Source organism: Talpa occidentalis, unplaced genomic scaffold (assembly GCF_014898055.3).
Source record: "Talpa occidentalis isolate TD23 unplaced genomic scaffold, MPIMG_talOcc4v2.1 talOcc4.13, whole genome shotgun sequence".
Classification (NCBI taxonomy): domain Eukaryota; kingdom Metazoa; phylum Chordata; class Mammalia; order Eulipotyphla; family Talpidae; genus Talpa; species Talpa occidentalis.
This window is the reverse complement of record NW_023601322.1, coordinates 72,385,885-72,412,503: the sequence shown is the minus strand read 5'-3', so window position 1 is coordinate 72,412,503 and position 26,619 is coordinate 72,385,885. Positions and strand designations below refer to the sequence as shown.

The 26,619-nt window shown below is 44.1% G+C and overlaps 1 protein-coding gene across 4 annotated transcripts; it reads left to right on the top strand.

Moving 5' to 3' along the window:
- Positions 1 to 10,249: 10,249 nt before the first annotated feature.
- TXNDC15 (thioredoxin domain containing 15) lies at positions 10,250 to 24,504 on the top strand. Of its 4 annotated transcripts, none has more exons than XM_037509283.1 (5): positions 10,250 to 10,399; positions 17,480 to 17,967; positions 19,510 to 19,673; positions 21,602 to 21,732; positions 24,178 to 24,504. In XM_037509283.1, exons 1-5 carry the CDS (start codon positions 10,333 to 10,335, stop codon positions 24,372 to 24,374), a joined length of 1,047 nt encoding a protein of 348 aa, XP_037365180.1. In that variant the 5' UTR covers positions 10,250 to 10,332; the 3' UTR covers positions 24,375 to 24,504. The 4 variants fall into 4 exon arrangements, with proteins under 4 accessions (XP_037365180.1, XP_037365179.1, XP_054550355.1 ...); XM_037509282.2 differs by having other exon boundaries at positions 10,302 to 10,399; positions 17,486 to 17,967; XM_054694380.1 differs by lacking the exon at positions 10,250 to 10,399 and adding an exon at positions 10,626 to 10,640.
- Positions 24,505 to 26,619: the final 2,115 nt, after the last annotated feature.

Below are 26,619 nucleotides of genomic sequence, written 5' to 3'. Positions count from 1 at the left end.
CAAGGATTGGGAAGGGGTATTGAGGTGGACCAGATCAAATAGAAGGGCCCTGAAAATCTACTTAAAGACTTTCTGTTTTCTTTTGAGGACAATTGCGTGTCAATGAAAGGCTTAAAGAGAATTACTTGCTCACATTTGTAGTTTAGGTTGGCTTGAAGGAGGAGAGATTTAAGTCAGGCATAGTGATAACGTCTCCTCGTGGTGAGATATTTAGAGTAAGATTAGACAGGGGGAAGAGAGGACGTGAAAGTGGACATCGTGAAATGTTGGATGGTTTCATTATAGGTGGAACACAGGGAAACCGAACAAAGAGTGAGGAAAAAGACCGCTCACTCCCAGGCAAACCATAGAACTGAGGCCTACAGTGGGGAGAGGGGTCAAAAGGGAGGGAAGAGCACAAGGCACAATGGTGATGGTTCATGGGTGCTGTGATGGTAGGAGAAGTATGGGTACTACATCTGAGGGGAGAAAGCAAACACTGTCCAGAAATGAATGTAAGAAAACAAAAATAGGCCTCCCTGGTGGCTCAGGGGATTGGAACACAGCCTATGAGGCTGTCTGAAACCACTGAAGCACAAGCTTGATCCCCGGCTGGGGAGCTGCCCACATGGTGCAGCAGACCTGACTCGCTACTGCTCCCCTCAGCAGTGTATTTTGGTTAGTCTGGCTGTTCTATTCCCTGCTCTGTCTCTGGTGAATCCTCTCACCACCCACACCTCTGGCCTGTACCCCAGAGCCTGTATGCATAAATAAATCTTAAAAAAAAAGAAAACAAAACAAAAATAATAAATAGAAGTTAATCTTACCCAAGACCACAAAGCTATTAGAAAAAAAAGTGGACATTGTGATCTGAGACAAATAATAAAATTTGATCTCAGTAATGAGGGGAAAAGGGGCATCAAAGATAATGTCCAGTTTCTAACATCAGTGGTAACAGTTTTTACTAGGCTAGGAAACCTGTGTGTCTGTGCGCATATGCATGCACACATGGTGGGAAGTGGTTAAATGGAGTATGTCCAAGCCAAATATGACAGATTAAGGTAGCCCCTGCCCATATCAAATGGTTACTTTTTTTTTCTAGCATAACCCAAGATCTATCCATTGTAGATGAAAGTGGATTTTGTTTTAACAATTGATAGGGTGTATAGGGCAAAAACGAACTATTCTTGAATTTTGTTAAACTTCAAAGCATTTTTAGTATTTTCCCCAAGCTATAAAGTAGCCTCATAAATTAAATAAACCTTAGTTAACTATTGAGCATACACTCTATAGTGTTGATTGCGTATGGAAACTAAACTGTATAAAGCCAATTTCTATTCATTCTGAATTGATATTTTAATGTAAATTTTAGCTCTTAAATTATTTAATGTTAGCACTGTCAGTGAAACTACAGCCCATCTGCCAATGCATAGGCTGTAGGCTAGGTTTTAGGTGAATTTTGCCAAAAAAGCCTTATCATAGCAGTTTTTTTCTCCATAAGCTCAGAAATATCAGGTAAGAGATCATTCATATTATGATGATGCTGTTTTTTAAATCATTTTAGGATCTACTTATATGGCTGTTATACTGTCATATAAGAACAAATAATTATTTGTTATTATGGCAACAAATTACTATTTGCCATAAAAAAAGAGCAAATAATGAAAACTAGAAAGTGTTACTGCAGCCTCAGTATGCCAGGTACAGAAATACTGATGACCGAAACAATGATTTCTTGGAGTAACTAGGATTGTCACCAAAAAAAAAAAAAAAAAAGGTCTTTGTAAAGGTTTAGTTTTTTATTTTGGAAGTAAAAATAGAATATAGTGAAAGACCTGTCATGTGACCATCATTAAACTTTCATAATTAAAAATTCAAGACCTTATCTGTCACTTATATCCCCACCTGCTCTGTCACCCTTCTATAAGCCATTTCTCTGTATCATATCATGTCATCCTTTCATCCTAAAATATTTCAGTACATCTACCTAAAACTAAAAGACTTTATACAGCATGAAATGTTTATTACTTTTAAAAAGTAGCATTTCTTAAATATCAAGTACCTAAAATGTCCCACAGATGTAAAAATTTCTTTAGTAATTATGTCTATTGTAGTATAATTTGTGTATCAAGAAAAATCTCACCCATTTTACAGTCTATTCTGTTTTGATTATCTAGTCCAGTGCCATTTGTTAAAAAGATTTTCTTAAAAACGGCCTCCCTGATGACATAAGCGGTTGAGCCTCAGCACTATCAAAGTATTGGCAGCCACTGCAGCATGAGTTCGATCCCCAGCGAGGGAGGTAACCCACATGGCGCAGCAGACGTCTCCTGTCTTGCCTACTGCTCCCCTCCGCAATGTATTTCAGTAGATCTGCCTGTTTTGCTCCCCACTCTATCTCTGGTGAATCCTCTCACCCCCTGCATATCTGGCCTGTACTCCCATTCTTGTATGCATAAATAAAAAAAAATCTTTAAAAGCAAAAAAAGATTCCCTAAAAACAATAACAAAATATACTTTCCCATATTGATTTACTTTGGCAGGTTCAGAATGGTCAGAATCAACTCAGATGTTGCTTCAATCAACACTGGCAGGGATTCCCCCCTCCGTCTAACAATGCTATAACAAAATGACATTATGTGATGACCTGGTATATTGATCTTGTTTCTGGAAACCTTGCTAAACTCACTTATTCTGGTAGTTTTTTTGTAGTTTCGATCAGATTTTCTATACACAAGATAATGTCATCTGTGAGTAATGATAGTTCTTTTTTTTTTTTTTTTTTAAAGATTTGTATTTATACAAGAGTCCGGGTACAGGCCAGATATGTGGGAGGGTGAGAGGATTCACCAGAGACAGCGGGGAACAGAACAGGCAGACTGACTGAAATGCACTGCTGAGGGGAGCAGCGGACGAGACAGAAGAGGTCTGCCGCACCATGTGGGACCCTCGCCGGCCAGCCGGGATCGAACCGGTGCTGCAGAGGCTGCGGACAGCTTCACAGTGCTGCGCTCAACTGCCTGCACCACCAGGGAGGCCTGATAGTTGTTCTTTCTTTCCAAACTATATGCCTTTAATTTCTTTTTATTGTTTATTGCACTGGTAAGAACCAATATAATGTTAAAAAGAAATAGCAGAGACTTCATTGACTTGTTCCTGATGTTAGGGAAAATTATTCAGTCTTTTCTTCATTGTGTGATGTTAACTGTATGTTGATCCCTTTAAATGGTTTGAGAAAGTTCCCTTCTGTTCCTGGTTTTTTGAAAGTTTTTAAATTAATCATAAATGGGAGTTGGGTTTTGTAAATGCTTTTTTTCCCTGCATTTATTTATCATATATTTTATTCTACAAATGGTTCTACTCTGTTATACAAATACGTATGGTATATTACAATAATGTGTTTGGGATGTAAAACAATCTGTATTCTTGGGATAATCCTCACTTGGTCATGGTGTATAATTCCTTTTATATATTTCCAGGTTTGGTTCACTCATAGCCCATTAGAAAATTTTGTCAAAAAATTGGTTGGATCAATATTTGAAGGGCTTATGTCTCTTAACTCTCTTATAGATTTCATTTCTTTTCCCCCTTATAGTTTGTTCCATGCACACCCCCCCCCCTCAAGTTCTGGGTTTTGTTGATTGCATACCCATGTTTTTTCAAATTCTCTAATCCCTGTATTTTTTTCCCTGTAAACTGGTGGTGAGATCTAGAGGTGTGATGATATTCCACTTGGATTTTTGAACATCTTTGGTGGTTTTGTGCATTTCCTATGCACTGCATCTCTGCCCTGAAGGCAGTGATATTCAAGTTGATCTGCAGGTTCAGGTGTTGTTGGCCTGATTCATTCATGTTACAATTCCTCTTTTTTTTTTTTTTTTTTTTAAGATTTATTGATTGGGCCCCCCTGGTGGCACAGGCAGTTGAGCGCCACACTGTGAAGCTGCCCATGGCCTCTGCAGCTGGGTTCAATCCCAGCCCGCCAGGGACAAACCCACATGGCACGGCAGACCTCTCCTGTCTCTCCTGCTGCTCCCCTCAGCAGTGTATTTCATCAGTCTGCTTGTTCTGTTCTCCGCTCTGTCTCTGGTGAATCCTCTCACCCTCCCACACATCTGGCCTGTACCCCGGTTCTTGTATAAATAAATAAATCTTAAAAAAAAAAGATTTATTGGGCCTCCCCAGTGGTGCAGTGGTTGAGCGCTGGGTTGCGAAGCTGCCCACAGCCTCTGCAGCGCCAGTTCGATCCCCAGCCACCGGCGAGGGTCCCACATGGCGAGCAGACATCTCCTGCCGCCCGCTGCTCCCCTCAGCAGTGTACTTCGTCAATCTGCCTTCTGCTCTCCCCTCTGGCTCTGGTGAATTCTCTCACCCTCCCATGCTTCTGACTGTACCCAGTACTTGTATAAATAAATAAATAAATCTTAAAAAAAATTTATTTATGCACACAAGAACTGGGGTATATGCCAGAAGTGCTGGGGGTGAGAGGATTTGCCAGAGACAGCGTAAGGAGCAGAACAGGCAGATCTGCTGCTGAGGGGAGCCTCGGGCAAGACAGGAGAGGTCTGCTGTGCCATGTGGCTTAGCTCCCTGGCCAGGGAGGGAACTCATGCTACAGTGGCTGCCGATAGTGCTGAGACTTTAACCCCTGTGCCACCAGGGAGGCCCTTACAATTCCTTTTTGCTTTTCACTTAATGATTAATATTTTTGGCTAATAATAACTGTATTTTTCAGTATTTTCCAAAGAAATAGAACCAATAGGAGAGCGAGAGAAAGAAAACAGGAATTGGATGAAATATGGAGGCTGGGATTCCCTTGATCTACCATCTTCAGGCTAGAGAACCAGGAAAATTGAGTCCAGCCTGACTCCAAAGACCTGAACCTGAAAAGTGAGTGGTGTAAGGCCCAGCCCAAAAGCCCAAGTATGGGAATGAAGGGGACTGAGAATTGGGGCTAATGATAGAAATCCTGGCCCGTCTGAAGGTTCAACAACAAAGAGCACCACTGTTTGAGGGCAAGAGATGGATATCCCAGGATAAGCAAAAAAGCACACTTGCCCTGTCTTTACCTTTTTTTTCTATTTAGACCCTCAACAAATTGGTTGATGCCCACCTGCATGGGTGAGGGTGAAATTCTTTAATTAGTCTGCTGTTTCAGATACCTCCAGATACACCATATATATAGACATACCCAGAAGTGGTGTTTTAGCAGCTGCCTGGGTAGCTCTTTGCTCAGTCAAGTTGTCACTGTTAGCCATCACAGTAGCCTTTGATGATCTTGGCCTAGCTTCATTATTTCTTTACAGGTTGCAAAGTGGAAATTTTTAATTTTGTTATTTCCTTCAATTAGTTCAAATATTTCAGTACAAAAAAAATTTTCCCTCATTAAGTATTTTGTTACCTTGAAATAAATTTTGTACAGGAAAGATACATAAATTCCTGATTCTTTTCTTTTACCTAGAATAACAAGTTATTAGAATAACAAGTTATTTCCAAAGATGATTTGTTAAAAAAAAAAAGTGTGTGTGTGTGTGTGTGTGTGTGTGTGTGTATTTTCAATATAAACTCATGGATTCTAACATGAGATGTATTCGTGTATTGAAAATAATTAATTTTTATGCTCAAATTGTTCCAGTTGTCTAATAGGAGCCACTTTGTTTCCTTAGTCATTTTGACATAACCCTGGTATTCTTTTGACAGCTTCCTTGTGTATTGGTGTGACAAGATGTCCCAGACTCACAAAAAGGTCTTTTAAAGGCAGTTTAGGGAAGCAGTATGCTCTGTCTTGAATTTTATTTTATATATTTATTTTTAAAAGATTTATTTATTTATACAAGCACTGGGGTATAGGCCAGGGGCGCAGGAGGGTGAGAGGATTCACCAGAGACAGAGTGGGGAACAGAACAGATGGACTGAAGTGCACTGCTAAGGGGAACAGTGGGTGAGTCAGGAGAGGTCTGCTGCACCACGTGGGAATCTCCCTGGCCGCTGGGAATCGAACCTGCACTGTAGGGACTGTGGACAGCTTCACAGCGCGGTGCTCAACCCACTGCGCCACCAGGGAGGCCCTCTGTCTTGAATTTTATGGTATATGAATTTTAGAAGAATTTTCTTCATATTTTAGAATTGCCATTTTATACAATATTTAAACAGAAAATCATGATGACATCTAAAATTTTTTGATAGGTGGGATAAGGAAGGAAAGCAAAGCAAACAAAAGGCATGTTGAAAGTGTTACACTTTTTTTTTTTTTTTAAATATTTATTTATTTATTTATACAAGCACTGGGTATAGCAGAAGCGCGGGAGGGTGAGAGAACTCACCAGAGCCAGAGCGGGGAACATGAACAGGCAGACTGACAAAGTACACTGCTGAGGGGAGCAGCGGGCCGGCAGGAGAGGTCTGCGGGACGAAAGTGTTACACTTACCCTGAGATGTTCCTGGTAAACTTCTGATTCCGATTCTGAGATACGGTGTATCTCTTTGAGCAAACTTCAAAAGTAAGAGTTATCACTAAGTGCTGCTTTTGCTTTCAAATTACGGTTCTCCCCTGCACACAGACATACCAGTACCTGGTTTCCTACTCTAATAAAGCATCTTTTAAGTTTTTTTCCTGTCCCCTTCGCCCCAGCCACAATACCCCACAGTGGCTTTCCAGTAAGAGCAGAAGCATTTGGATAAAGATTTGTTCTTTTCATGGGATAAGGTAATATTTTTGTTGCAATTTGTTTATGTAAAGCTAGATATTGTTGACAAAGACATAGTTTTTATTTTTATTTTTTTGAAATGTTTGAACCCTGATTTCTAATAGAGACATTGAGTAGTGGTGATCCAGGGCACTCCCTACTGCTTTCATTCACTTATTTGGTTCATTTTCCTAATATGATATTCATAACATGTTACTTTTTCTGACTATGTTTGTAGCAAAACATACTGGATTTAGAGATGGAGGTGGATTTGAGTCCCTGCATAATCACTCATTAGCTTATCACCTTTGTCAAGTTGCTGCTTGAACTTTCTAAGCCTAAGAAATAGGTTTGTAGTGAGAATTAAATGAGAATAATGCATAAGGAAAATTTGGCCTACTGACAGTTTGTCTTTGGGTTTTAATTAAAGCTCTACCATTTAATATGGGACCTTAGGCAAATTACTCTTTTATGTTCTTCATTTTTAAAATGTGTATAATATTTATGCCAGGGATATTGGAAGATTATATGGGATATATAACCAAACTAAAATACTTAATGTGGTTCTTGGCATTTTTTATGATGGTAATTAAAATTTTTGTTATACATTCAAAAAAGGGCTTGAACATGAAAGTATCTTAATAAAATGAAGCAGATTCTGAATTTTTAAAGTTCACCCGTTGATTTGGGTATTGTCAGGGCAGAATACCAGGTAATAGCAGAAAATAGTCCTTTAACCCTTTAGATTACCTGGAAATTACCTGGAGGGGGAAGAAGAATGACAGGGGAAGAAGAATGCCAACTATGTTACTGTTACTTGGAAGCTTCACTCTAAGACTGCTTCCTGTACTTGAATGATTTTATCTTCCTAAGAATTGCAAGTGCTGTTTTAAAACAAAAGTGTGTGGCCTATTGCCCTTTTCTTTTTATAGACATAATTTTTATGTCAGTTGTAATATTTTGTAGATGGGATTAGTGAATACATCTCTCCAAATGCTATATTGGATACATTGTCAAACACAGTAATTTGAACCATAATTTAAGGATTTCTTTCATGCTTAAGGATGTGGTGTTTTCTAAACAAAACTTTTCAAATCTGTTGTAAGCTCAAAGTTCTCAGGATATTATTGTGGCAATTTTTGGAAAATACACTTTGCCACAGTGATCTAAATGAAAACAAATGCTCGTCTGTTGACGAAAGTGGGGGAGACACAGAGGGAAAATGAGAGGGAGGGACTGGGAGAGAGAGCCTGCTGACTCATTAAATTTTAAAAAGCCTAGTTAAAATCTATCAAGAGAGAAACTAAACACTAGGCATGCAGGTGTGTAGCTGTGCATAACAATTCCAATTATTACTAGGCTCTTAAATAAATAACCAGAGGCAGTATTGTGTGGGTGCATAGATTTCATTTAAGCCAAAGAAAGAGGATGAAATCAACCCCCTCTGCCACAGAAACAAAAATAAAAGTTCAAGGCCAGCTTGAAGGCAGTTCTTTCAAGGAAAATAAGTGCATACGCCACCTGGTGGTGAGACAGTCACATGTGCGTTCTATTTTGTTGACTGCCATTTATTGAGTTGTTACTGGTGTATTACAGTACTGAGTGAAAGAACAATCCTTACATTTGTAAATGTATTTGCTCCAACAAACAGCTGAAGCACAAACACCAGGAGGAAAAGGAAACATAATAAAAAAAAGGAGTTGTGACCATAGGGGATCCACAGTGGAGTGTCCAGATGAGTCAAATTAGCTTCCTTTTCATTAATCCTAAATCTCCTTTGTTTTCTGTCCTATTCACTTTTTATGCACTGTCAAATTGGGTATGGAGGGTATGGGGCAGGATAAGTTAAAGAAGGAAAGGTTTACTGTGGCACTCTTTGAGTTTAGGGAGATAATTAACCAAATGACTATAGAGTGGTAATCTTTAGAACTGTGGGCTTTTGTTCTTGTCCATTATCTCCAATCCTCCAGGACCCACAGGCACTTGAGAATTTACTATAGCAAAACCACGGCAGTCAGAATCACCCATGGAATCAGATTGATGATATATTTTTCCGGTCTAATAATCTCTGCAGTCTAATCTCTCTTTGATGGTCCCAATGGGATTATGGCTACTCCACTACAATTGTAGTATTCAAATAATGGCTACTGTTGTACTTTGAAGTGCTTCCTGTGTGTACCAGGTACGGTGCTCATCACTTTACATCTCATTTAATCCACATAACTATCATTTCATCTCCAGTTTACAGAAGAAAGTGAACTTTAAGAGATGTTACATAGGGGCCTCCCCGGTGGCGCAGCGGTTGAGCGCTGGGTTGCGAAGCTGCCTGCGGCCTCTGTGGCGCCGGTTCGATCCCCGGCTGCTCCCGGCCACCGGAGGAGGATCCCACATGGCGCGCAGACCTCTCCTGCCGCCCGCTGCTCCCCTCAGCAGTGTCCTTCGGTCCTTCTGCCTGCTCTGCTCCCCGCTCTGGCTCTGGTGAATTCTCTCACCCTCCCGCGCTTCTGACTGTACCCAGTGCATGTATAAACAAAACAAACAAACAAATAAAATAAATAAATAAAGCATGCCTCTATTAAAAAAAAAAAAAAAAAAAAAAAGAGATGTTACATAAAGTGGGACCCAATGGGTCCAATATTTATTAGTGGTTTAATGTAAATATCTGTGAACTCTAGTTTTATTTTTTCAGTCTTTTAAGTTTGACAGCTGCACTCTGCACAGATTTAGCACTGGTGGCTGTTCAAAACGTGTTTTATTGGATTTTAGGAGGCCCTCAGCAGTAAAAGACCCTAATTACTGATCAAGAAAGAGGGTCATCATTTTCATGCCATCTGAGAGTATATTCTCTAGACTCCTTCCTCAGAATACCTAGGCCTGATCCTCAGTTGCACAATCCCTCCCTATCCATGCCTGCTTCATTGTAGGCCCTTTCCTTGCTTCATACTCAAGCTTTATGGTGCCACATATTCCAAGACGCAGCCTGGGAGGTTGTAAGTTTAGGAAGGGCGAGATTACCCTGCAAGTGAGTTAGCCAATCAACCAACAAAACCATCTGCCTTCAGTAGACAGGGTTAGGGTTGCCAGATATAGCTAATAAAATTACAAAACTCATTTTAATTGGAACTCAGTATGTGGCTTGTAGTAAACCAATGATTCGTTATGTAAAATTTAAATCCAGGTATCCCATATTTTACCAGGCGACCCTTATAAGGATAGCACCGTTTAAGAAGGTGATTCCACGATTTGCTCCTTGGAAGGAGGTGGCTTCGAGATCATTCCGGCCTGGGCATAAAATGCCAGGCAGTGAAGTATGTGCCTCTAGCAGCAAAGCCTCGACCAATTCATGAAGAAAGGGCAACAGCTCTCTGCTGCAACAGCGCACGGGACTTGGGCCTCTGGGAAGTTCCAAACGACCCGAAATGATTGATGATCGCTGGGTTCCTAAGAAGCCTGAGCACCAGAGCCTGGCTGCCCGGCTCCAAGATGGCGCTGCCGGCGGCTGCCAGCTTCCAAGATGGCGGCTCGGGGCCGCGCCCGCGCTCGCGGCTCTCCTCCCCCGCGTCCCTCCACCCCCAGCTCTCCTCGGACAGCCAGCGCGACTTGCGTCGCCGTGCGCCGGTTGCTCTCCCGCCCGGGTGGTGGTCCCGGCCGCCGCCCGCCCCGCGCCATGCGGCTCCTCGGCTGGTGGCAGGTTCTGCTGTGCGTGCTGGGGCCTCCCGCCGGCGGCCTGGAGGGTGAGTGCGGGCCGGGGCCGGGGGCGGCCGGCGGCCAGCGCGGAGAGACGGGCTGGGGTGGAGGTCGAGGGAGGGCCGCGACGCGCGCCCCGCTCCTCCCCGCCGGTGTCCCGGCCCCTCCACCCGACGGCCCGGCTCGAGGCCCGGGGTCTGGGGGGCCGGGGGTGGGGCCCCCCCTCAGCTGTCGTGCGCCCGCCTGGCGTGCCCTGTGTTAGCGCTGACTGAGGCAGACCCGCTTGTGGTGAGCACTTCGTTATTAAGGATGACAGTCGGAGCGAATAGCCGGGGTGCCCGGTGTCCTTTTGCGGGGCCAGGCGGGTGGTTACTGCTGTCCATCTCCCCGAGCCCGCCCGGCAGCCCCGAGGGCCTCCGTGACCGCTCAGAGTGAAGGTGCCCCGCTCCCAGGCCTCGTATTCTGGTAAATGCAGAGCCTGTCTCTCTGACTACAAAGACCAGACTGAGCGCCCCACTGGCCTCGTTCACAAGAAGGCCACTCTTGCTCAGATGCTTGCGGGAAAGATAGGAAAAGACACGGGAGACGCCCTGGGGAACCCGCTGCTTGCCAGGACTTGCTCTCAGGGGCCCTTGGGAGGAGAGGCAGCCGCCCGGGTGCATGGCTGTGTGCGTGGGCTGCAGTCTTTACTGGAGTTGCACCTTCGCCCCACTCCTCACAGTCCTATTGAAGTTCAGACTCTGTCACCTTGCTTGTCATTTCAGAACCTAGCAGGAATAGGCAGGGTTTTGAGTCTCTGGGGTGTCTTGGAAGGAGGCAGGGCAGCCAGCTTACTAAGCGCAGAGAAGCTCAGGAGTATTAACACAGCACCATTCAAAGTGCTCACTGTGTGTCAGTCGCTGTGCTTCGGGCTCTCAAGTGTCATTTCACCTAAACTTTATAAATGCTTGTGAAGTAGATGTTGTTATTGTTCCTGTTTTATAGATGAGTAATCTGAGACTCAAGAGTCAATAGTCTTGCATTGTCTACAGCCAGAAGTGGAGGAGGCACTATTCAAGCCCATGTCTGCCTGACTGTATAGTTGAACTTCGGTACCACACTTCTCTGCCTCTGCTCCTAACCACCAGCCTCAGAGAGTGGACAGCATGTCCTGGATGTCTTCTGTATCTCCCGCAGATCTTTCTCCAGCCTCTGTGACTGCCCTTAGGGACTCTCTTGCCTTCTGGGCTTCTTATGGGTTGAAATGAGGGAAAAGTGAAGTCACATCTTCGAGAAGGCTCTCCTCACTCTTTGCCAGTTCTGTGACTGCTTCTGCCTCTGGATTGGGAAGGTCTGTCACTGGCAACTTGCACCCCCTCTTTTATGACTGGCTCTGGAATTCTTTATTGTTGCTTTTGGTTTCTGAACACCCAGCTGACTCTGGTGTTTCCTCTACCTAACTCTCCTCAAGTTGCTCTCTGTTCTGGCACAATCCTGGCTGATTCAGGGGGCTTCCTTATTGCCGTCTGTGTGAGTCCACCTGGCAGGGTCACATTCATGCAAACCTGGGGGTAACATCAGCCATAGGATGTCATCGTGTCCAGGCCATGAATGGGGTTAAGATCTAGAGACCTACTCCAGCAGGGTGGCAGCAAATCCAAGACTTTTTTTCCTACATGGGACACCCCTGGAAGATTAGCAATTAGTGGTGACTGTTGTTCACATTTCAAGAAATGGGAGCCACCTCCTGGCTTCAGCAGCTCCATGCCTGTATTCCTCAAAGTCAACTAGATTCTTGCTGAGGCCCCCTCACATGCCATACACTCTGCCCTACTTTCGGGAAACATGGTGAATCATGTAGAGAAATGGGCTTGCCTTTCTATCTCATGGAGAAGGCAGCATTAAAGGACTAAAGATAACTAAGTAGATTACAAGACTGGAAAGTGTTTCAGGGAGAGTCCCAGGGCTGTATTGGATACTACAATGAGAGACCCCGCTGGCCTGAGGCTCAGGGAAGGTAGAGTGGACCTCACAGAGGTGAAGGTTAGGATGTCTGAAGGCTGGGTCAGATTAGCTAAAAGACCAGTACTTTTCTGGCAGAGAAACAGCCCTCAAGACAACTCTGAGTAGAACATGAATGATCAGGGACCAAAAATGGTGGCATCAGTTGAGATTGTGGACAGAGGCCACATCACGTAGGACTTGGTAGCCACACTATAGGATGCAGACTCTTTCATGGTATGGGGAAGCCTTCAGAAGGGTTTTTAGAAGGGGAGTGACATGATCAGATTTGCTTTAACTTTCACTTACACTTGGGTTACTGTGAGGAGCAGGGTCTGCAAGCGACATAGAGGACCAACTGGGGAGACCAGCTAATTGGCTACTGCAGTTGTCCAGGTGAGAGATGGCCGTGGCCTGGGCTGACAGATGTGAGTGGACATGGGTGAGGTGGATGGATTCAGAGTGCATTTAGCAGAGAAATTAGTAGAACTTAGTTACGGTACCTGTCCATCTCTTTGGATAGTAACCATCAGTCATAATCAGTGTTAACATCATCATTCTATATCATCACCACCACCACCACCACCACCACCAATGCTTCTGTTTATGACATGATTCCATGTGCCGCAGACCATATCTTTTCTCATTTAATTTTCATAGTGGTGCTGTGAATTTTTTTTTTAAAGATTTATTTATTTATGCACACAAGAACTGGGGCATAGGCCAGAGGTATGGGGGTGAGAATATTAACCAGAGACAGAGTGGGGAGCAGAACAGGTGGATCTACTGAAAAATACACTGCTGAGGGGAGTAGTGGGTGAGACGGGAGAGGTCTGCTGCTGGGTTAACTCCCTGGCTGGGAATGGAACTCATGCTGCAGTGGCTGGCGATAGCTTGATAGTGCTGAGACTTTAGGAGGCCCCAGTGCTGTGAATTTCTACATTTTGGTGTTTTTTCCTCCATTTTATTAGATGAGCACACGAGTATTTCCTATGAAAAGTATGGGGTGTTGCCCTTCCAATCTCGCTGATTTTGTCTTCCTCCCCACTTTTGACTCTCCTGCCACGGAAGCCATCGCAAAAAACCTGAGACTGGTAGAGAGCCTTCTGAAAAGCTAGAAGGGTGCGAGGGAGCTGACCTAGGCGAGGGCTTCCAGGTAGAGTTGGCATGTTCTCCAAATATCTTCCTTGCTTCTAATAATGCAGTCATTTCACTTTAAGTATGCCTCAAACTATAGTCAGCTTGTTTAGGTTAGGAAACAACCACTTAAAGGGTGTGTTGCCATGGGGCATTTCAGTGGCTCTCTGTGGTGGGTCATTTTTCTCTTAGTGTGGAATAATTCCTTGTTTCCTTTCTTCCCATTAAGTAAACGGAAACAGTGGTACCTGAGAACATACGCATTGTTTTGTTCTTAATCTGAACTATGTACTTAAATATCTTCCCTAGAGGGGGGAGAAACACTCCCAGACTTAAAAAATACCAGCTCTTTGTGTCACTCCAGCTCCCTTTTGATTTTTGTAGGAACAGGTATCTATTTTTACTTGAAGGTAATTAGAGAGAACCAGATTCTAATTTGTGCCCTGAATTTTTACCTTGAAATCCTTTTAGAATATTGGCATTCTCCTGTTACTTATGGGACCTAGGATGCTAAGTTCTGAGGAAGCAGAGCACTGTGAAGCTGGGACATTTGGGAGTAGGCTTGGTTCTAAACTTGGCACCCTTATTCTTCAGATGTTTAGCTGCTTTGGTGCTCACTTCCTGCTCAGTCTTATAGATGACCCAGCAAACCTGTTAATTTCTTCTCATTGTACAAGTAGTACAGACTCATCAATGAGAGACTACAGAAAAACCTCCAGTGTGATCCCACCCCCCCACCTCCCACCAAATTGGCAAAACTCCCTGCCCAAGCATCTAGCGCCTTCTTTTAGTTACAGTTACATAAGTGCTTTGCCCTTTTATGCCAAAGACCCACTTTGCTACCCAAGTCCTGAATTCTGCCCTATCTAACATACATCATCACCTTTCCTTCCTTACCCACTTTCTCTCTCTCTTTTTTTTTTAAATTAAGATTTATTTATTTATGCATACAAGAACTGGGATACAGGCCAGAAGTGTGGGAAGTGAGGATTCACCGGAGACAGAGTGGGGAACAGAACAGGCAGACTGACTGAAATACACTGCTGAGGGGAGTAGCAGGCAAGACAGGAGAGGTCTGCTGCGCCATGTGCATAGCTCCCTGGCCGTGGATCGAACTCGTGCTGCAGTGGCTGCGAACAGATTCATACGTTGCATCCTCACCCCTGCGCCACTAGGGAGGCCCCTCATTACCCACTTTCTCATCAACTTTATATAGCCTTGAATTTCTTCTATGTCCTGAAAATCAAAACAGAACCTTTCTTAGCCCCTGTCCATAGCAACCAGCCTATCTTTCTTGTCCCCTATGTAGCTAGACTTCAGAAAGAATTGTGTTTATCCATTTTGCTACCATTTCTAGTGCTTTTCCTTTTTTTGATGTGGATCCTGTTTCCAGCTGGCATTATTTTTCTTCTGCCTGAAGGAGTTTAAGAGTCTTGTGTTGTATCTGTTGGTAGTAAATTCTTTCATCTTTCTATGTCTGAAAAAATATATTGCCATTGGTTTTGAAAGATACTTTTGATGGGAATAGGAGTCCTAGATTTTTATTTTTATTTTTTCAAAAGATGTAAGAGCTGGGGTGTAGGCCAGATGTGTGTGTGTGTGTGGGGGGGGGGTGGTGGTGGTGAAAGGATTCACCGGAGACAGAATGGGAAGCAGAACAAGTGAATTGACTGAAATACACAGCTGAGGGGAACATTTGGCGAGACAGGAAAGGTCTGCTTCACCCATTGTGTGTTTCATTTTGGATAACTTCTATTGCTGTGTTTACCACTCTTTTCTTTCTGCCATTAATCCAGTGCAGTTTTCATCTCAGATAATGTTGTTTTCATTGATAGAAGTACTATTTGGACCTTTAAAATATTTTATGTCTCTGTGCTTACTTAACTTTTGAACTATGTAATGCAGTTATAATTACAGTATATGAGGATATAATTTAATATCCTCATCTAATAATTCTGACATCTGTGTAAGTTAAGGATCAGTTTCAAATGGTTGATTATTTTTGTTATGGATCATATTTTCTTGCTTCTTTTCATGTCTGTTAATCTTTGATTGGATTCCAGGAATGGATCTTACCTTGTTGAGTGCTATGTATTTTAGTATTTGTATAAATATTCCTTTTTTAAAAAAGATTTATTTATACAAGCACTGGGGTACAGTCAGAAGCGCAGGAGGGTGAGAGAATTCACCAGAGCCAGAGTGGAGAGCAGAACAGGCAGACTGACGAAGTACACTGCTGAGAGGAGCAGCGGGTGGCAGGGAAGGTCTGTGCGCTATGTGGGACACTCGCCCTGCGGCCAGGGACTGAACTGGCGCTGCAGAGGCTGTGGGCAGCTTCCCAACCCAGCGCTCAACCGCTGCGCCACCGGGGAGGCCCTGTATAAATATTCTTGAGCTTTGTTCTGGGATACATTAAGTAACTTGGACATGGTTTGACACTTGCTCCTAGGGTTTGCTAGATGGAAGCAGAGCTGAGTTACTCTAGGTTTAATTGTGTTCCACACTCAGCAAGTCCCCTTTGTGTATTCTACCCAGTGCCTCCTGAATTTTGAGGTTTTCCAGTTTAGCAAGTGGGATCCTTGCTGTAGGCAGCTCTCCCACCTGCAGTATTCTGTCCTGCAAGCTCTAGCTTCCTTGGTCCCCCTGGACTGGCCGCTCTACCTCCTCGACTTGAGTCTGCTAGGTTTCCCTTTCAAACCCTCTCAAGCAGTTAGCTAAAGCAATTGTAGGGTGCTTCTCATCTGCTTCCTGCTTCTCAGGTGTCACTGTTCTTCATTGTGTGATAGCTAGTCTTTCTGAAACTGTGATTTCATGTGTTTGTTTGCTCTTTTGGTTGTTTCAGGAAAATGGGGAAATCTGGCACCCATTGTTCCATCTTAGCTAGAGGCAGAATTCCCAGAGAATGTTTTTGAATTACTGAGTGAATCTGCTAGTCTCTGTGGAGATATTCCATGAACGCTTATGCAAACATGTGTACCTTTGGAAGCCCCCAGACCCCTCCCCAATCCTGAAGCCAGTTGGTCATTCCTACTTGGGTGACATGCTGTTGGCATGGCAGAACTCATTACCCAGCTGCTGCTCCCAGCCGTGGGCTGGGCGTGTGTGAGTGCACCTGGGCTCGCTTTCCCTGGTCGCTGCCTGGCACAATCTGGCTGCTGTTGTTGAGTTAATTAGGGTTGGAGGGTAGGAGTCATTGTTACAGAGGTGAGTGAAGATTGCAAAATGACTATATGAGGATGCCCAGGACTCTTCCCTTACCTGGAAACACTTGTACAAGTTCTACCTAGTGGTTCCAAAGTGAGAGGAAATTTCCCCTGCTTTTGTCCCCTCTGCTGTCCCAGCACATCTCCTAGCATTCCCAGAGTCCAGCTTTCAGAAACCACCTCTGGAAGGAACTGCTGTGTGAATCTAGCAGTGTTCCTCAGGCAGTACTGCCCAGCATCCCTAAAGGGTCAGGAGAGACAGAGGCCTAATTGGAATCAGTGTCCAGAAGACTTCGATTCAAGACTTGGTTCTGCTGCTTCCTAGCTGGGTGCCGTTGGGCATTGTGCAGAACCTCTCTGTGCCTCAGCTTGGTCATCTTTTAAGTGGGGTTGGTAATCTTTGTCCTTTCCATCTCACAGAGCTATTGTAACGTGTGCTCTGATGTTTTGCCATAGAATTTCTGTAAAGCCATCATTTTCTAGGGTATTTTAATCAAACAAACACAAATGTTAATGTGTTTGTGTTATACATTCCTAATTGGGTATCTGCACCGGGATGGTTTTGCTTATAATCCACATGGCAAGCAGCGGGTTTTGCATGAAGTTGTGTCTTTGCCCACTAATTTACTAGGCGTTCATTAGTACCCTTTTCCTAACGTGGATCATGGTGGGTGGCACTCTGATAGTTCTGTGGGAGGGCTAAATCTTTTCTTGGTAAGGGAAAGTTTCACACTTGAGGACTGCCATTCCCTGGGGTTCCTGTATTTTGAAGTTAGGTACGACTGTGAACTTGCTGACATGTTTTAGTTGCAGAGGAAAGCGGTCACTTGTGGTCAGAGGAGCAGTCAGCTCACCCTCTGCAGGTGGGGACTGTTTACATGCGTGAGGAGGCGCCTTCACGTGGTCCTGTGGGCCGGGACACATCTGTGGAAGAGGCTGATTCAGTGCTGGCTCTGGACACTAATGGTGACCCCATGGTGATGCTGTCAGTGATTCCTGGAGAAACTGAGGATAAGCTGAGCTCAGAGCCCAGTGGTGGCACCTGCGGGGCCGGAGGGGAGGAGGACTCGCGGTGCCACATCCGAGAGAGCCTCTTATCCCTGGACAGCGCCGGAGCTGTCTTCCCCGACAGAGAGGAGGAGTATTACACGGAGCCGGAAGCGGCGGAGTCTGACCTGGCCCCGACAGAACATGCCAATAACACCGAAAGTCTGAAATCCCCAAAGGTGACCTGTGAGGAGAGAAATGTGACGGGTTTAGAAAATTTCACTCTGAAAATTTTGAATATGTCACAGGTAAGAGTCAATTACTTAGCACTTTTCTTCTTTTTTGCACATTGATTTTATGGCTGAACACCGTCAGCTTTCTAGTGGAGGGCCATAACCTCTCTCCTGTTGTAAGGAGAACAGCATTTAGTGGCCACTTGGGTGAAAATTGCCTTCGCTGTCTGTAGTGTTTGTAGGAGAGGAGGAGTTCATAGCTAGTGCTGGTGACGTGTCTCACACAATTACATCCCATCATCCTTGGGGTAGTGTCACTGCCAAGCCTCATGATAAAAATCCCAGTGGACAGATAGGTGTTTCCCATCAGAGTCAGAGCATTTTTCTTCTTCCAAATGGAGTATTTATTACAGAGGCAACTGAAAAATATCACAATTACAAAAGCTGTCATTTATCATTGTTTCATTGTTTTTTTTTTTTAAATAGAGGCATGTTTTATTTATTTATTTGTTTGTTGGTTTGTTTGTTTATACAAACACTGGGTATAGTCAGAAGCGCGGGAGGGTGAGAGAATTCACCAGAGCCAGAGCGGGGAGCAAGCAGGCAGAAGGACCAAAGTACACTGCTGAGGGGAGCAGCGGGCGGCAGGAGAGGTCTGCGTGCCATGTGGGACCCTCCTCCGGCGGCGGGGGAGCAGCTGGGGATCGAACCAGCGTCGCAGAAGCCGCGGGCAGCTTCGCAACCCAGCGCTCAACTGCTGAGCCACCAGGGAGGCCCTGTTTCATTGTTTAAACTAGTAATGCCCCTGGGGAGTATGTTACATTGATGGAAAGTTTCTTTCCTTCAAAGAGTGTGAGCCCTGTGTTGACTCTGAAATGAGAGCTGAGATGCTGTCCCACACCCAGCTGTGCTTTTTCCATTTTCCAGCTTCTTGGATAAATGGTGATTCCAGAAAGAACGCCATGGTGATGCCTGATGCTTTCTGTAGGGTTGTTAAGCCAGGGAGCAGGATGAATTCAGCCTGCTTCTGTAGAAGAAATCCTAGCTCTGAAAGCTGTGATGCTTATTTCATATTAGAGGGCACAGCGGTACATAGGTGGGCACTTATACACACACACATTCCAAACACATGGCCAGGAGACACACTTTAAGCTGTCTGAGTCAGGGTGGTGGCAGGGATGGTGCACCTTTGAATTGAACTGTCCTTTAGCCTGATTTATTGATCTGACAGTAGACACTAGGAGCTGCTAAGATGATAGTTTGCTGAGAGCCAGTGCTTTAATACCGTGGCTCAATTGTACGAAAGGCACAGTTCAGAGGTTGCGGCAGTAGCCAATATCCTGCGAGTACTTAGTATTTGAATAGTTGAATTAAATATCAAAATGATTTGATAGTAATATTAGGAAAGCTTTATAACTTCTTCGATAGTATTTTTCTGCCAATCCACAAATTCAAAATCCAGAACCTTCCTGGGGATACTATGTAGTCTCCCACCTGTCCCCAGCCACCTCCTTTCCTAGGAGGCAACCGTGTTTCTTTTTTCTTTTTGGGTATCCTTCCAGAAGAACATGCATGTGCATTTACTACTGGCTTTAACACCTGTTTCTTTTACCACAGGACCTTATGGATTTTCTAAACCCAAATGGTAGTGACTGTACTCTCGTCCTGTTTTACACCCCTTGGTGCCGGTTTTCTGCCAATTTGGCCCCTCATTTTAACTCTCTGCCCCGGGCATTTCCAACTCTTCACTTTTTGGCATTGGATGCATCTCAGCACAGCAGGTATCTTCCTTGCTTGGGGTTTATGTCACATCTTTTGGATGATGGTTGCAGAGATTGGGAGGTCATAATTAGCTCAAGTAGAAGGAAGGGAGTGTGTGAGGGTGTGGGCAGTGTGGGCAGTCACCCTTGGGAGGGAGCCCATAGCCTTACTGTCTGGAGACTGCTCAAGAAGAAAGAGGACTGTTCTCTGTGCGGTGGGATTTAAAGGTGGCTGTGCCTGATGGCTGGGGAGGCGCAAGAGGACTTTTTAGGGGCTTGACCAGACTGAATTAGCAAAAATTAGTATCACCAGAAGGATCTTGCCTTGTGAGTCTCATCTGCACGTTGGGTTCCCACCCCTGGCAGCCTGCCTCCCAGCACCCCTGTTCTGGCCACTTCGGATTTCTTTTTTTCTTTCCTTCTTTCCCTCCTTCATCTTCCTTTCCTCTTTATATTTATTCTTGCATGCATTTATTCTTAAATGTCTTCATGACATTAATATGTTAATGAATTACGTTAGCCTTTTAAAACAATATTTACCCCTACTTTATGTATTTTTTAAAATATCCTTCCAGTGGGCTTTTTCCTTTTTCAAATGTTCAGTGAGATAAATTATTAGGAACTTTGTTCAGATGTTACATACTTCCCCCAAGTGCTGAGGCTGTGCCTGGCTTATAAACTGTGTGTTTCCCTCCTCTTCTAAATCAGAAACTTCTTAGTAGGTCATATAAGGCTATGTGTGACTAAATTTGTAATGTCTGGAAGGGGGCAAGTTGGTGGTAAAAATGAAATTGAACAGAACTTTATTAATTTGTGCCCTCCTGGTTTTCAGTGCAGACTGTGTAACTGCCTGTAGTTACCTGAAACTGTTGAGGAGGAAAGAAATGGCCCAACAAATCAGTAAATTCTCACAGTTGCTCCAGGGAAAATAGCTGAGTGGTGTGTCCCAAAGGAACAGACTAGAAGGAAGTCCAGGTCAATGCCCAGCTTTGACCACTTACAACACTGCCCCCAAGCCAGCAGGATTGCCTCCCAGCACCTGCTTAGCACTCTTTGGTTTTGGATCTGGTACTGTTTCCTGCCTTCCCATCCCCACTCATTGCCTGGATATTTTTATCATCTGCTTTCTCTTTCTTTGCTTCACTTGCTTGCATCCTTCTCAGTGTCTGGAAGGAAACATAAGTTTCCCTCATTATGGAAAATAGAAGATATTTGTTCTCATTATATGGCCTGGGACATGTATTTGACTCCTATAATATTTAAGTCATAGCACATGTGTATAGAAAAAAAAAATCCCAATTATTCAGTATTGTCCTTTTACTATGGAGAGACTGAGGCTTAAAGAGGTTAAATAATCTGCCCAAATGTTACACAGCAGGTTTAGTGGCAGAACTGAGGCTTGAACCTGAAGTGTTTTGACTCCGGACCTTATCACCACTCCTCTGCCATGTAAAGGTGAAACAGGACTGGGCAGGTTGCATTGCTTCTGAGTCTTCCCGCCCTAAATGTGAATTTCCTGGTGTGCTTGTTAGGTCATAGGTTCCCTTGCTTCAGCTCACTAATGTAATTGCTTAGGAGAAGTTGAATCTTTTATGAAGGACAGAGATGGGGATTCTAAAGAGTTTAAAGTATCTTCTGTCAAGTCAATTTACATAGTATACTTGTCTATGAATTAGAATTTTCTGGTCTGATGTGTTTTGGCAGTCAGGAACTTGAATAGTGGAATAATTGTGTCATGGGTAGTTCTACATTGTAATAGAAAGCAACTCAGCAGAACAGAAATGTTCTCAACCATGACCCATAAAGAAGGAGGTCAGAAACAACTAGAAATCTACAGTTTGAATATCAGAAACCTCCACAGGTCACCTGAAACTGATGAAAATAAAGGGTAATTCTGTGAAAAGTCCACTGTTAATTCAGACTTTCTGACTGGCTTCTTTCTCTTGTAGCCTTTCTACCAGGTTTGGCACCGTAGCTGTTCCCAACATCTTGTTATTTCAAGGAGCTAAGCCAATGGCTAGATTTAATCACACAGAGCGAACATTGGAAATGCTGAAAATCTTCATTTTTAACCAGACAGGTATGTACAAATAATACGCTGTAGAAAAGCACATTTTATTGCTGGGGCTTTATGGCTTCTGTGGATTCTGATCTGTTATTATCCTTAAATGGTGGATTCAAGGTTGGCTTTGAGATGTAAAGTGTCTTTTCTTATGAACTGCTATGAACCTGTTAAATGTCTCCCAATTACTGGCAAGCTTAACATGACTAGATAATTTTAATGATTTTTTAAAAAAAGATTTATTTATTTATTCATACAAGAACTGGGGTACAGGCCAGAGGTGTGGGGTGGAGGTGAGAGGATTCACCAGAGACAGAGCGGGGCATGGAACAGGCAGACTAAGTCAAATACACTGCTGAGGGGAGCAGCGGGCGAGACAGGAGAGGTCTGCCGCGCCATGTGGGTGTCTCCCTGGCCGGGGATTGAACTCGTGCTGCAGTGACTGCGGACAGATTCATAGGTTGCATCTTAACCCCTTGTGCTACCAGGGAGGCCCTAGATAATTTCAATTATTATAGGTATCTTTAAAACAAATACCCAGCTTTATTGAGACATAACTTGCAAACCATATACCTGTAGATATATTTTCATTTAAATATAGTATTTACACACACAAAAATGCATGAGTCATTAGGACAGGGGCAGAGTTTTCACAGAGTGAACACCTTGGGTAACCAGTGCTCAGAAAGAACATTACCAATTTCCCCTGCTGCATTGCTGCTTCTGTTTTCCCCAAGGAGAACTGCTGACCTGACTCCTAACACTGTGGACTAGTGTTACCCGTTTTTATTTTTTACTTTTTTTTGTGGGACCCTCGCCGGCGGCCCCGGGGAACGAACTGGCGCTGCAGAGGCTGCGGGCAGCCTTGCAGCCCAGTGCTCAACCGCTGAGCCACCAGGGGAGGCCCTGTTACCCGTTTTTAAATGTTGTATTAATGGAAACATGCAGTGTGGATTCTTTGTTTGGCTCATTTCACTCACCATTATGCTTGTGGTGTTCATCTGCAGAGTTGCATATACTTGTGTTTTGTTCAGTGTTGTGTATAGTGTTGTACTTATTAATCCATTTGCAGATGCTGTCGTGAATCCTGAATATTTGCCAAAACCTATGGCCTTATTTTTTACTCTGTAAAAACTGGACACTGAATATTTTTTTTTAAACATTTGTGCTTTATTTATTTATTTTAATTTATACAAGCACTGGGTACAGTCAGAAGCGCAGGAGGGTGAGAGAACCCACCAGAGCCAGAGTAGGGAGCAGAGCAGGCAGAAGGACCGAAGTACACTGCTGAGGGGAGCAGCGGGCGGCAGGAGAGGTCTGCACGCCATGCGGGACCCTCCTCCAGTGGCCCGGGAGCAGCCGGGGACCGAACCAGCACTGCAGAGGCTGCGGGCAGCTTCGCAACCCAGCGCTCAACTGTTGCGCCACCAGAGAGCCCCTCGACACTGAATATTGATGAAATGTTCTTTATTGGAGTTCATTTCTCAAAAGCTTTAATGCCTCATTTATGAGCATCCTACTTCTTCCTGAAGTATATTCACTGAAAGCAAATACAAATTACATTATACCTTCCATATATATTAAGTTGATGTAATTATTTATATGTAAAACTAAAGAACAAACAACTGAGTTATCTCAAAGGAGTGAAAGGCGTGTTTCGAAGTATATTCACTGAAAGCAAATACAAATTACATTATACCTTCCATATATATTAAGTTGATGTAATTATTTATATGTAAAACTAAAGAACAAACAACTGAGTTATCTCAAAGGAGTGAAAGGCGTGTTTCGAAGTATATTCACTGAAAGCAAATACAAATTACATTATACCTTCCATATATATTAAGTTGATGTAATTATTTATATGTAAAACTAAAGAACAAACAACTGAGTTATCTCAAAGGAGTGAAAGGCGTGTTTCCAGGTGGTGAGCCATTCCAAGTCTCCTGTGAGACTCTTGCTCGTCATTCAGATTGACAAGGAAGAGAGGGGACCATTTTGTTCAGTGCTCTAAGAAAACCTTGAACACAAATGAAATCTGGAGTCACAGGATCTTTGGTAATTACAGAACACAGTGGTGGTTATCTGAACTTAGCATTACTTACCCTGTAAAAATATTATGTAGATCTGTCAGAGTAACTTTACTAGTTATTTGTTGAACCTTGGTCTCAAAAGAGAACAAAAGACAACTCTGATAATATACTAAAAGCCTTCTGATGAGTTCACAGAAATTCTAATGTTTTAGCTTTGAATAGCTGAATGGAGTCCTGTTCCTTTGATGTGGTGGGGAGAAAGGCAAGTTACAAATTATACTGACAGGCAAGTGAAACCCATCCCAGATATACTAGCAGTGATGTTTATTTTAAGATTGCATGTCATTTTGCATACCATGCAAAATACTTAAGAAAAAACTGTGGCAGGTATGTTTTCTATCTGATTTGAAACAATTGATTTCTCTTTCAGGTATAGAAGCCAAGAAAAATGTGGTGGTGACTCAAGCTGACCAAATAGGCCCTCTTCCCAGCACTTTGATAAAAAGTGTGGACTGGTTGCTTGTATTTTCTTTATTCTTTTTAATTAGTTTTATTATGTATGCTACCATTCGAAATGAGAGTATTAGGTGGCTAATTCCAGGACAAGAGCAAGAACATGTGGAGTAGTGATGGACTGAAAGAAGTTGGAAAGAGGAATTTCATTTCAGAAATTAATGCTGCAATTTCATACATTTTCTCCAGTAAAGTGTTGTCTTCTTACAACTTCAGTTGGATTAAAAGAATCATGCATTTGTTGCACTGCTGAATATGTAAAAAAATTTATGAACTGGTGTTTTAACTAGTATTGCAATAAGCAAATGCAAAAATATTCAATGGAATTCACCATTTTTGTTTTTACTACTTGAACATCATTCTTTACTTTAAAGGAATAATCCAGTTTGAAATGTGAAGATGTATTCTGTTGGGTTAGTAAATCAAATGACAATATGCTTGCTATCTAGGCAGACACAGGACTTTTCAGATTATAGTTTTAGAAAACCCTTGATTCCTTACCTCTAAGATGGTTGCTGTTTGTTTGCAATTTCTCAGTCTATAAACAGGAATGTGCTCTGTTATTGGAGGAGTAACTAGAATTGAAGTGTCCTTTTAAAAGTAGCAATTGATGAGAAAATAAAAAAGTCAAGTATCTTGGTGTTTTTGATCTCTATTTTCACTGAAAAAATTAGAAGTGGTTTAAAAAGTTGTATCTGGATAAGGCAGATGTTAGGAGAAAGTAAATGTCACCATAACTATGCTAAAGCATAACAAATTTGTTCGTTACCAGCATGCATGAATTGAAACCTCAAATGTTCTTAGCACTGTGCTTGTTTTAGTGAGAGTTAAAGAAATATAGAAAGTCTTTTTTTTGTTTTGTTTTAACATTTTAAAAGGTTTATTAGGAAAAGAAGAAAGAAAAAGAGAGGCGCCTGGCATAGGCACAGGCGGGCAGAAGAGCTGCAGAAACAGTCCTTGCTCACTAGTTGACTGTAGTCTAGTTTAGGACACCTGTAGAAAAAACATGTAACTTATACAAAACTTTTGAAAAGCTGATTTTAAAAGACCCCTTGAATTCCGGTATACCACAGCTGACTACGTTGATACCTTACTTCTAAATTGAGTGATACCTAGTTTGAGAGTCAGCAGGTTACTTCATCGGGCACCCTAAGTTACACTGATACAGAATTTTCGATGTGCTGGCAACTAACGTGAACTTAAATGTACTCATTCTTTTTATTTTTATATTTTTTGTGGGATCCTCGTGGGTGGCCGGGGAACGAACTGGCACTGCAGAGGCTGCGGGCAGCCTCGCAGCCCAGCGCTCAACCGCTGCACCACAAGGGGAGGCCCTAAATGTACACACACAGACACACACACACACACCCCACACACCCCCCATCTTAAATGTACTCATTCTTAAACACACACACACACACTGCTAATGTACACTAGCATGTACATTAATGTACACTGCTATGTCCTCTGCGAAAAAGCTTCTAATTTTAATTTGCTTAAGTTGTTTTCTAAAAAACCAAAAAAAAAGCGAATATACTAAAAACCACTGAACTTTCTAGGGTGAATTTTATAAGTGGATTACATCTCACTTTTGCACAAAAATGCAAAAGGGGACTGAGTGAGAATAAGAAAAAAATATAAAAACACATAAAAGAAGGAATACCCATTGCTCAAAAAGAAATGCTACACAAGGACATTTCTACCCACGCGTGGCCCGGAGGGCCTGCCCGCGCCGAGCCTGTGCCCCCGAGGGGCGCGCTCTGCGCCCGGCCTTCCAGGCAGCCTCTCCCCTCCGGGCCGGGCCAGGCACTCCCGCCGACCCTGGGCAAATCTTAGGCGGGAGCCGCGGCTCGCTGCCGACGGGCCCTGAGGTAAAGGGCGCTGTCCCGCGACTACAGCGGGGAGCGGCCCCCAAGCACCCCTCTTTGCGCGCCTCTCCCGGGCCCTGCCCGCGGCAGCGACTGTTCGCCCCCGACCCGCAGGAGCCCAGCAGGGCCCGCCCGCCCGCGAGGCCGGCTCCCTGAGGGGAGAGCCCGCGCTCCAGCCCCGGCGCCAAGGACGCCCTTCGTCGCCCCGGCTGCCGCCCCCCGCACAGGCGGGAAAACCCGGCGCCGGGGCCGCGGCGGAGCGCGCGGGGGGCCTGCGGGGTCCTGCCGCGCCGCGTCCGCCCGGCCGCCAGCCGCTGGGCCGCGCGGCAGCTCCCCGGCGCCTCCCGGGGGCCTGGCCGCGCCCGAACCTGCGCGGCGGGGTCGGGCCGGGCGAGCCGCTTGGGCCGAGGCTGGGAGCCGCCCGCGGGGCGCCCGCGCGGAGCCGGCCCCGAGGGGAGGCGCGGGCGGCGCGCAGGCAGCGCGCGGGGCAG